Source organism: Zeus faber (genome assembly GCF_960531495.2).
Source record: "Zeus faber genome assembly, chromosome: 4".
NCBI classification, from domain to species: domain Eukaryota; kingdom Metazoa; phylum Chordata; class Actinopteri; order Zeiformes; family Zeidae; genus Zeus; species Zeus faber.
The window spans coordinates 2,346,255-2,358,550 of NC_137191.1; the positions used below are offsets into that span (position 1 = coordinate 2,346,255).

Consider the following 12,296-nt stretch of genomic DNA (forward strand, 5'->3'; position numbering starts at 1 on the left):
ATAAACGCTGACTCTCAAACCTCCGAGCATCGAATTTAATATTTTCTCCTTTTTTTTTTTAAATTTTAATCTTTCTCCGCCACACACAATAACATCTTCAAAGACGTTTGGTCGTGCCCCCGAGTCGGTTCGCAGGTGGGGCGCGTGTGAGACGGGCGCGTGTGAGACCGCATCCTTTCACACCCGTGGGCTTTTTCGCACCGCATTTCCATAATTCTCCCCCTCCGTTGTAATCAGATCGGGGAACTCTCGAGTGCCCAATCATACGTTATATTAAGAAGTTATTTAAATGTGAAAGCCCCCCGGGGGGGGCTCACCGTCTGCGTTGCCGATGACACACACACACGCGCGCGCACACACACACATGCGCATGCACACACACACGTGTAGACACACCATTTAAATCAGTCACTATGGACAAAACTCCATCTCGCCTGACTGCCGCGTGGAATGAAAGCCATGATTTACAGCTGAAGGGTGTGAGAGTGTGTGTTCGGGTGTGTGTGTGTGTGTGTGTGTGTGTGTGTGTGTGTGTGTGTGTGTGTGCACATGTGTGTGTGCGTGTGTGTAGTGTGCGTCATAGCGCTGGTGTGTGTGTGAATATTAAGCACTACGTACGTGAGGGAAGGAGCAGATAGACGGACTTTCTTGGGCGACCCACACACTGATCGGTGTGAAGGCGTCCTTCTTTTTGTGGGCTGATGAGATCATCAAGTGCTTCCCCATCCAGCCGTTGTCTGGCGGTGGTGTGGTCAACATGCCTGTTGACTTGATGGAGTGATCCGACGGCGCCACCAAAGGGGTCGGTTTCGGGTGATGGGGGGCGCTTGCTGGAAATGACTCGTAAACCCAAAATCGGCTCCAAAAGAAGGACGGGACTGTTTCTGCCACAATCTGGAAAATATATGTATTTCGGGTTCCTTGGCTTGACTCTTGGACTCTGCAGACGCTCGGTCCAAAAGTGGAAGCGAATTTCTGTCTGTGAAGGAAAAGGGAAAATAACGTTTCAATCAAATCACCAGTCAGTGTTTTGACGCGCACACGGCAAGGGATTTGATTTTTTTGAGCCCGGTCTTTCAGCCAAGTCGCATCTCAGACTTGACTCCAACTGTACAAGCTTCGGTGTCGGACGTGGGTTTAAAAACTTTGGGACGTCTTTCGCACATTTCCTGTTCATGGTCAGAGGGGGAAGAGCGGTGACATTGCAATGGTCTCCCAGTGCAGCCATGGCTTGAGGGAACACCATTTCTTCAGTTGCAAACTCTACTATTCCCATTTGACAGCCACGGCACATTGTTGTGAAATGCAACGCTGCAGTCTGTTTTGGGACCAAGCATTTACCAGATTTTGGGTTTGTTTGCGTGGGCTGATCCCCCGTCAACCAGGGCAGAAGTAGAGTGGGACGCGCAGCCCAACTTACCAGGACTTACGAGGCAATCTCCTCACAAAGGTCTTACTCAGCGCTGCGTCTCCAGAGGTCGTCTGGGCCCACCCCCAAAATACCCCAAAATACTCCACAGTGCCCGGCAGAACCTCACACGACCCACCCCCTCCGCTTCCCAACTGGGTTTAAGAGGCCGAGACTTGTTCTGTCCGGTTGTTCTACCTGCTGCACCACCACTGCAATGGCTCTGCACCTTTTTTGAACCATCTCGTGCTGTGGATACCAGTAGTCGCACAATTATACTTTTGTCGCAATTAAAAGTTTGTATTTAACTTAAGTTAACATTTCTAATTTCGGTGAAAAGGGGAGACGGAGCAACGTGCCGCTTGGTCGTTTGCTCGCCGCGACGCACAACGGCTCCTTTAATTAGGGATGCGCCGGTCGCTGTCCAAGGTGCTGAAACAGGCGTTTGAAAATATTCCCTCAACATATGAGGGACTCACAGTTTGACACGCGCATTGGGCTACGGGTGCAATTTGATAAGATCTTGTTCGATATGATGTTGGATATGATTTAGCCCAAGCCTTCATACCTGCCTGCCTTAGAATTAGTAGTAACTAGGTAACTAGGATTCAGATTTAGCCAGTTGAGCAGGCTTCAGTTTCAGGTCACACGTCATAGCCTTTTGGTAACAGTTGAAGCAGTTGCTTATTGTTGATTCCTTGGCCTCTTTCATTGTTTTGTTAATTCTAGGTTCACAATTTTTTGTCTACTAGTTATTAGTAGACACTACTGGCTATTTTTGTTTTGTTTAGGGCTTCACAATTATGGCCAAACTGACAATCATGTTTATTTTCCTCAATATTGTGATCACGATTATTCATCGTTTTGGTGAACACAATTATTTTATTGCACTTTGTGAATTGAGAGAAAACCGCCTTCACAATAACAACGTATTTTATAAACCTATAAGTCAATAAACTCAAATGTACAAATATTTGAATCAAAATAGGACTTCCTTCACATGAATTCGGCTTCTGAAGGCTGTTACATTCACTAAAAAAAAAATGCCACCGCACGGCACCTGATAAAAATAATTTATCCCAAAACAAGAAGGTCAGTTACATTACACTTGCAGGTTTTTTGCAAGAAAAGAACAGCCAGTAAATGCATAAAGGGAGACTCCAATATGCATCTCCGCTCCGCTGCGCTTGCCCCCGTTTCTTGTGTCTGTGCGCGCTCCACGGAGCCTGCATCGCATTCAACGCAGCCTGCAGCGCGCTCCACGCATCCTGCAGCGCGCTCCACCGAGCCTGCAGCGCGCTCCCGCTGGCGCACGGAGGCACAGAGTATTTCCTTTGCCACATGGATAATTGAGATCAGACCCACAACAAGGGAAACATGTACTGAGCTGCAAAACGTCCTGGCCGTTTTGGTGCCAGCATATTATTAGCGCAATATATTTAGTGAATCAGACACTGGGACGGCGCAGATAGCAGGCACGTTGAAAAAATAAAATCATCCCCAGCCACGATCAGTTAATTGTGGAGGCCACAATTCGCGGTTTATAAATTGTGCAGCCCTATCTTAGGTGTATAGTTGGGTGTATTTTTGTTGTTTATTGTACCTTCCATTTTTTTCTATCTTGACATTTATTCTGATAGCTGTACTGCATGTTGCCAATTTTCAGGCAGTTCTCGGGTTCATTGCATATTGCCATTTCCCTTTTTCTATTTGTATTCTTATTAGCTTAATATTATTGCCTGTTTTGGTGTGAGCCGCTGTGACACTGCAGTTTCCCTCCGGGGAAAATTATCTGTCTGCCTGTCTGCCTGTCTGTCTGTCTTTCATCCGTCTTTCTTCAATTGATCTGGTTGGCTCGGTGTGACAGATTCGACTGGCCGAGGTGGAGCAGGCGTCTCTGATGTCGGAGCAGCTGTCTGACAAGTCGTCGCTGGCCCTACCGGACGACCTCAGCCTGGACGAGCACGGCGACGACCAGCTGCTGCTCCGGGACGGTCAGGTAGGCTCCGGGGCCCCACGCAGCGGCAGGCCTCCAAGGACGCCCCTCGTGGCGAGGAGGGGGAACCCGTCGGCAGGCTTCAGTTAACCGTCACGGTGCCCCAAAAAACCCCCCAAACTTTTATTGCCAAGTCGACAGCCCCGTCTAATTTCAGTCATTTCAATCAATTTGAGGAATCAATTCATAAGAATTATTTCATAATTGAGTGATAACGATGCTGTGCAATTGCAACGTATATTTCAAGATTTTCAGCCGTTTCACCGCGAAATCGACGCACCAGGAAGCGCTTCGCAGGGGGTCCTGCCCCCTAGGGAGGGTGCAGGGGTATCACAGCGGGGGGGGGGGGGGCATAATCGCCCTCATTCGATCGAAGGCGGATGCAGGTGAAATTACAATTCAAGACTGATAATAATGTCATGTATTTTTAATCGAATACGATACTTTTTTCCTGTGAGATATTTTTACATCCACAACAGCTTGCGCGAGCGACAGGCGACAATATCAGGCTTCATAGAACTCATGTCGTTCTATTGCTCCGGATGAAAGCGCGGACGCTGGCCCCCCTCATTACGTTGACGTTTACGCGTTGAGGGTGGGGCATGGACTCCACCCTGGCGCGAGAGGAGGGAGGTGGAGGTTGGGCAGGCTCTGAGGAGCTGCAGCGTACGTCGGCCGGGTGGGGAAAGCAAGGTGGCGCGGCCGCAGCCTCGCTTTCAGGTTGAGCACGGAGTACTCGTCGTTACAGTCTGTTGACAAAGACGCCGGCTCGGCCTGTTGCTAAGGCCAACCGACATCATTGATGTTGCCATGGGAACCGCCGTCGCTGCCGTGGGCGGACTGGTTCCCCCAGCTCGTGTAAACTTTGGACAAAACAGGTCCTGAAAACCAAGGAGCGACCGGGCGCACTGTTACTCACACCTGCCGCAGGCTTTCTCTCTCTCTTTCTTTTTTCTTTCTCTCTCTTTCTTTCTCTTTCTTTCTTTCTTTCTTTTCTTTCTCTCTCTCTTTCTTTCTTTCTTTCTTTCCATCTTTCTCTCTTTCTAATTTTTTCTCCCTTTCTTTCTTTTTCTCTCTCTCTTTCTTTCTTTCTTTCTTTCCATCTTTCTCTGTATTTTTCCTTCTCCTTTTCTAGCTCTCTCTCTCTCTCTCTTTCTTTCTCCCTTTCTTTTTTTTTTCTCTCTTTCTTTTACCCACACGATTTCCGTACACCCATTCAGAACAACCGGGCGGCCGCACCTGTAATAACTCTGCGATGCCAGAGGTGTCTGCGTCCAATCCCGCGGCCGTTTGTTTACTGCGGAATTTATGCAAAGAAATGATGGAAAATGTTATTTACATTGTAATTAATGCAGACACGCATACACGTGTAAGGGTGTCCGTATCTGCAGGGAGCCATGCCCCCCCCCCCCCCCCCCCCACACACACACACACAAGCACGCACGCACACACACACACACACACACACACACACACACGCACACTCCATCTTGGTAATCCTTAATCACGGCATTAATCACTATTTACACAGTTTACCGCCTGATTAAAGCACCTGGACCCCACTGTGTACACACTGCGACGCGCTATCCTTGGAAACTTCTGGGTATTAGTGTGTGTGTGTGCGTGAGTGTGTGTGTGTGTGCGCGTGTGTGTGCGTGTGCATGTGCATGCGTGCTGGTTTGCGTGAATGTGTTTGTGTGTACGTGTGTGTGTTTATGTGCATGATTATCTATCTGTGGTCCCTTGTGTTCTTGTATTGTAGCTGTGTGTGCGCGCGCGTGTGTGTGTGTGTTGTGTGTCTGCTAAAATGTTTTTTGGGGTTTTTTTTGGGGGGGGGGGCTCAGTGCAGCTGTGTTGAATCCAGGTTCATTTGATCCAATCGACGGCAGACGAGCGCTTTGAAGCACCGTGGTGTTTTGTGATTGAATCCCACTTTCAATCAGAGCCGAGTGGGGGGCTTTTCAAGGACGTGCAGGGACACGGAGCAACGCGTCCTCTCCTCAATCACTCGTCCGCAGCCATAACCCGTCCGGATGAGGAAGAAGAAGAAGAAGAAGAAGAAGAAGAAGAAGAAGAAGAAGAAGAAGAGGAAGAAGAAGAAGAAGAAGAAGAAGGGAAAAAGAGAACGCCGGCGTGCCTGAATGAAACGAGGCCGCCCGGCGTGCCGCTTTAACCCCCCCCGTGCTCAGTTGACAGGTGCTCCCACAAAGTGTCCCCAGCCCCCCCCCCCCTGCACACACACACACACACCCACACACACCAGAAACTCAACGTCATGTCGCACTCAAACTCGATCAGAGCGATTTTCAGCGGGGAGACTTTGTCGGCCCGCATTTTTTTTTTGTGCTTGTGCCACTGGAATCAGTAGATACCATCTGTGTTGAATAAAACTGTTTTAAAAACTCTCTTTCTCTGCTTCTCGTCTTCCTGCCTCCCCCCATTGACAGAGGGGTGAGAGCAGCGCCTCCACCAGTCCGGAGGAGGCGTGGGAGGGCTCCTCCCCGGGAGCGCTCCATCCCTCCAGCTCCGGCAGCGAGGAGGGGATCCAGGGGCTCCTGGAGGTGGGCCCCCAGCCTCGGTCCATCCCTCCCCACCCGGGACAGCGCCCTCTGGTCCACCGCACAGGTACCGCCGCGGCCAGTGGGGCGTTTTGACAGCTCCTAAAAGCCACACTATTTTACTTTTTAACCTTAAAACAACAGCTTCAAAATCATTGTGGTGGGACACTGACTTGTAATATGGAGAATGGCACCTCTTTCATTCCCACCCACATCCCCAAATGCCTGTTCCTGCACTGTGTAACATTGGTGTTGGGGTATGAAACCGCGGGAAATGTGTAACGCTTCACTTCCTTCCTCAAGATTCAAGAAGTTTATTCGTCACATATATATACATACTTTCATACATACTTTCATACATATACATACTTTCATACATACATGCAGTGAAATGTCAATGCAACGCAAAGGTGATTACACACAATATGTTCTAGACTGAACACAGTAGCTACCTAAGAATTTCTACTTGACCAATTAACTGATTCCTAAAACGTAATGCAGTAAGTAGAATACTATAGAATAAAATATAATATATAGAATAAAATAAAATAAAATAAAATTAAATAATAACTCAAGGGTACAAAATAGATAAAGGGAATAGGCTTATGTATATGGGATAGACTTATGTATATGGGATAGGTTAATTATGTATATATATATATATTTGTATATATACAAATATGTGCATTAAAGTGGGATTTATCTATTTATTTATTTTTATTTTATTTTATTTTTTTATTTCTTATTATCAAATTGTATTTATTTATTTTTATTTTTTCTCTTTTATTTCTATTTCTTATTATCATATTGTATTTATCCGCTTTTACAATTAAATGAATTAATTTAATTCCTGCTTATTATTGTTCCTTTGCCTTTTAAGTTCATGATCTGTGCCCTCTGCTTTAATTTCATCTTTCAAAGAACCTTGTAAACTGTGTTTTTAAAGGTGCCATTTAAATGAAACCATTCTTTTTATTATTATTATTTCTTGATGTTTGACTCAGGTAAAAGTTTGCCTGGCAAAAAAACGGACCAAATAAAAAAAGATAAACTCACCGGTCAAAATGTCCGGTTATAACGCCCGTACAAAAGGTAGCCGCTCCACCTCCCCGTCGGCGCGAGCGACACGGGCCGGTGGTCCCACCTCACCTCAGCCGGCGCACGTCGGTCCTCCCTTTCGTTGGGCCATGGGGTTTATTACCCGCGCCCGGTGCCCCGCCCCTCCCTCCCACAGCGAGCACCCGGTCCACGGGCCCACGCGAGGGCCCCTGTATTCTAGCCGTACATTATATCTGCGTTCACAACGCGGACATTGTTGTTGAAACGTGACCGACGAGGCCCAAATTTGTTCGGTTAAAATCAGTTATTTTCGGAGGCCAGGGGGAGTTTTAACGATGGCGCTCAGAAGCTGCATGGGCGCAAACGCCAAAAGCTACATGCAGCACATACGGACACGCTGCTCTCAGCGCTCAAAGCACCTAAGTACACACATCCGTCATCGAAATATCCTCTGAATGGAAGCCGGTTCATATTTCAATCATATTTTGGAGAGGCGGATCGGCAGCCCTCATGGTGCTCCCTGATAGGTCCTAATTAACATCACATTAAGCCCAACAAATGGCCTGGAATACGTTTGGGCGGTCGGGCTGCAACGTGGCCGTCAATCAAACGACGGATGTACGCCGCGACTGCACCTTCCATCCGTTCCCCTGATTCCGCGGCGGGCGTTGGTGTCCCTTCATATTCACATGATCATGCTTCTACCTTTCATCAGCCCTCCTTAGTCTTCTTCTCGCCGTCCTCCGCGACCCCCCCCGGTGTTTAAGCTGCCACCATTTCATTACCCGCCGACTTCGCCGGGACGTTGGTGATATCGCTTAGAGGAGGAGGAGGGCTTGACGGAGCCACCTGGGCCGGCTGCACGAGGCGTCGTGCCGCGCCGATCGCTCATTCCTCGCGCCGGCAGCAGACGGACGGCCCCCCGAGACACGTTGCCGAGCAGCAGACAAATTGTTTTCTTATTGATTAGCGACCTTTTCAAAAGGTTTTTCCCGAAAAAAAATCCTTGCGTCATTTGTCATTCGCCGTGTCTGTCGGGATGCAAGGCTGTCCCACAAATATGAGACATGTATCATTCAATTATCCACAATTTTCTGTCATTCTCATTGGTTCGAACTTCGAGCTTTGAAGGACTTTCAAAATTAGGGCTCGTGTCCTCGACTCTGACCCCACCCGTTTCATTTCAGAGGCTGACGGAGTCGTGAGCTCCGGAGCTGGTGCGGACTCCTCCACCTCACCGCTCCATCTCCCAGTGGACTTCTTCCACCCAGCGACGGCCGTTCCCTCAGGCGGGGCGACGATGGAGCCCGGCCCCGACGGGAGAGGGGCCAGGCTGGCCTCCCCGGCCTCCTGGGCCTCTCTCCGCTCACCAGGAGCCCACAGCAGGGCCCTCAGCTCCCAGGTGGGATGGATGGATGGATGGATGGTGGATGGATGATTGAATGGATGGATGGATGGATGGATGGATGATGGGGGATGAATGGATGGATGGATGATTGAATGGATGGATGGGGGATGAATGGATGGATGGATGGATGGATGGATGGATGATTTAATGGATGGATGGATGGATGGATGGATGGATGGATGGACGGTTGGATGGATGGATGGGTGGGCGGGTGGATGGGTGGGTGGGTTGGTTGGTTGGTTAATTGATTGATGGATGGTTTGGGGGGTGCCTGGGAGGGTGGCTGGTAAAGATGGATGGATGATTGAATGGATGGATAATGGAAGATTGAAAGGGTGCGATGGATGGATGGATGATTGGATGGATGGATGGGTGGAGGATGGATGATTGAATGGATGGATGGATGGATGATTGGATGGATGGATGGGTGGAGGATGGATGATTGAATGGATGGATGGATGGATGGGTGGATGGATGGATGGATGGATTGGTTGGTCGGTCAGTTGATTGATTAGTTGATGGATGGATGTACATACGTGTCTATCTCAAGAGAGGATGTACTTAGTTAGGGGATGCATGGATAGATTGTGTGTGTGTGTGTGTGTGTGTGTGTGTGTGTGTGGGTGTGTGTGTGTGGGTGTAGATGGATCGACTACACAATGAATGGAGAAAGGTAGTGGCCTCGACCGCGTATTGGAGCTGACTCAAATTCGAGGATGTTCTTGAAAAGCCCCGATTCCATCAGTGCCTGAATCCCAACATTACATTTCTATTAATATTTGGCAAAGTGCCGCCCCGCTCTTCCTAATCCTCAGTGCGGGAAATAACGTGGACACCCTCCCATCTGGCCCAGCACTCAAATAGAATTCCAAAAGCTCGCTGCTGGCCAACGTCACGTTTGTCAGGATGAGAGAAGAAGAAGTGCGACGTTTGTCCTGACGTTTGTCAGGATGAGAGAAGAAGAAGTGCGATTCACATGCCACTTTAAATGCACATATCTGTATATACATAGCCATATTCCTTCAACCTATTCCATTTTATTTCAATTTATTTTTTATTGTATTTTATTCTATATATTTTTTATCTTATTCTATAAGTATTCCACTTACTGTATTACGTTTTAGGAGTCAGTTAGTCGGTCTATTAGAAAGGAATTTTCTACTTTTTATTTTTATTTTATTTTTGTACTTTTTCCTAGGACTTATTGTGTGCTATCACCGGGTGCGTTGCATTACATTTCACTGCATATATGTATGGAAGTATGTATATGTATGTGACAAATAAAAATCTTGAATCTTGAATCTTGAATCTTGAAGAGGAAGAGCAGACGTCAGAGAGGACCAACCCCAAGTCTGGATGCTGTGCTGGTTATCATGAGGGGAAGCCTTCACGCCGCTGCCATGCCGACACCCTGATGCAGCCAATCATAGTTTTCAACAAAATTGTTCAGAAAGTGAAAGCATTGATTTACTGGCTCTGCGCATCCCAGGGAAAAAAAAACCCAAAAAACCTGTTGCAAAACCGTTGATAGGAAAAAAAAAAGAAAGAAAAACTAAAGATAAAAGGGAAAGAAATACAAAAACGCCCCCTCCCCCAAAAAACAACAAAAATCCCTGAATAATTCCCTGTAGCAGATGGTGTTCTCAGCGTATTGAAGACTCCGCTTGTGTTTTGGCTCCAGAAACGACCAGACACTTAAATAGCCTTTGTTGGTTTTTTGTTTTTTTTGTGTGTTACCACGGAGACGATCTCCTCTCCCTCTCTCCCTACCTGTTCGCTTCATCCCTGGCTGAGTGGCTCTGTGATCCTCAGCTGCTGCGGCGATGCTCTTCTAATTAGGTCTGATCCGGCTGCACACGCCCGGCCCTCTGTTGCTCTCAGCTCGTGTTTGTTCGAATAAATCTCGGTCTTACTGTCAATTTGCACTCCACCTTTCCCTCTCTGTTGATATTTAATCATCACAGAAGAACAATTTAAGTCCTCCCTAAGTTTCCACCTTATCGGAGCAATTGTAATTGTTTTTTGTTTTTTTTTCTATTCTATACCCAGTTTTGCGGTGGAGTATCTCGCTGGTTTCTTTGGTAAAGTACATACCGACGCAAGGACCCTCATTTGCAACGCAAATTTGCTAAGCCGTAGGATCCCGTTTGAGAAAAATTTTCGGGACCCCAACCTGAGACGATTCTGTCCAAATCTCCACACCTGTTTATACAGTAACTACAGAGATGACAGCAGTGGTGAACAATGATCAAAACAGTCGTCACTGCACATGCTCTAATGCTGCTAGCATCTCGTAAGTCAAATAACGTAACCTCTGGAAGGACCCCAGAGGTGTTTTCCCAGACACCACGTTGAGAGCCACCGGGGTCGACGCTCTGGTTCTTGACTGGTGGGTGGAGCGCAGACGTATGTCCACTGTCAAATCCAAACAATTCAGTGGTTTATGTGTCATTTTCCTGCTCAGGAAATTAGATGCTACTGTTTTAAAGGCCTTGTATTTATTGAGTTTTTGAGCCCCTGCTGCACTTTTTGCTTGTTTTTATGTTTTTAACTGTCCACAAAGCCATCATGGATTGCTGCGGTATTGATTCTGTGAAATCGATTTCAGTGGCTCAATTCTTAAATGATGGGTTAGGTCTGGATCCTGAGGCTGGACAAATCGAGAACCACTGACTTAAAGGATAGTGTGGTATAGTAAAGGCTAAAGGGATGCTCCGTCGCCTTCGCAGCTCAATGCAAGGCTGCAGGGGAATTAGCAAGCCTAGCTCCTGTGAGATGAGGGTAAAAACACCTTCCAGCAACTCAACAGCTAAGTTATTTAACGGATACATCTTGTGTCTTTATGACACGTAAAATGAAAAACGAAACACAATTTTTGACGTAAAACCATTGATCCATAGCAAATTAGGAACAGATCAATAGTGTTTACAGGGGTTTAGTTAGTTACATTCAGGTCATCTTGTTCACACACCTTTATCTTGCTTCTGCCCTCTCGCTGTGTCCAGCACGCCTCCCGCAGCGACTCCTCCCTGGCCACCGGGAGCTCGGACGGCAGCCTGCAGACCACCCTGGAAGAGGGCCTCAGCTTCAGCATCTCCCCGCCCCGGCACTTGGATCTCCCCCTGCCTCTCCTCTGCCCGCTCCCCAGCCACCCACTCCACTCCCAGGGCCCCACCGCTGAGCCACAGGGACGTACGTCAATAAAGAGCCTCCAAGCCACTAGGGGGCACCAGAGGAGCCAGAGCAGCTGCGGGGGCAGTACCAGCCCCGGCTGCCCCAGACAGGACTCCATGGACCCCTCGGATGAAGACATGGGGATGGGACCGGGCGGGGAGGGCTGCAGCCAAGCTTTAAATAGTGAACATTTGTCGGACACGTTGAGCAGCCTGTCGCTGACCTCGCTTCTCTCCCCGGTCTCTCTGGCGGCCCCTCTGGTGAAGAAGTGCAACAGCACAGGTTCTCTGAATCATGCCACCCTACCTGCCCAGGGCAAAGATGACCGCCCGTTTTGTGGCATAGACGCTCATGGCTATTTGTCCAATCCTTGGGCGCAGTTTAGGGGGGAGGAGGAGGTGGAGGAGGACGGAGACATCAAAGGGTTCAGCATGAAAAGCAGTGGCAGCCAGATAGCAAACACAAGCTCCAGGAAAAACAGATGAAACCCTTTTTGTCCTCTCTTCCAGGTAACTATTGAACCCCTTTGCTGTTCTGGATGGACGGGTGACATTTTAATAGCTGTGCCGTGAAGTCCTCCCTCCCTGAAACTCTTTCTCTCGCTCGTCACAGACAGTGGGCTGTTTTCTCTCCGTCCCCCTGGTGTAGTTGCCTGAGATCGATTGTTTCTCGTAAGGACTACAGTGGCCTCCG

At 48.2% G+C, this 12,296-nt stretch overlaps 1 protein-coding gene across 1 annotated transcript in view; it reads left to right on the forward strand.

The window, feature by feature from the left end:
* Positions 1-12,088, forward strand: part of cacna1ib (calcium voltage-gated channel subunit alpha1 Ib) — a gene marked incomplete at its 3' end in the record, with an annotated part of 165,957 nt that extends 153,869 nt beyond the window's left edge. Inside the window, exons 34-37 of the mRNA XM_079998880.1 lie at positions 3,276-3,407; positions 5,852-6,029; positions 8,209-8,423; positions 11,435-12,088. Of these exons, the coding sequence (XP_079855006.1) occupies positions 3,276-3,407; positions 5,852-6,029; positions 8,209-8,423; positions 11,435-12,088 (1,179 nt within the window). The remainder of the gene's footprint in view (positions 1-3,275; positions 3,408-5,851; positions 6,030-8,208; positions 8,424-11,434) is intronic.
* Positions 12,089-12,296: the final 208 nt, after the last annotated feature.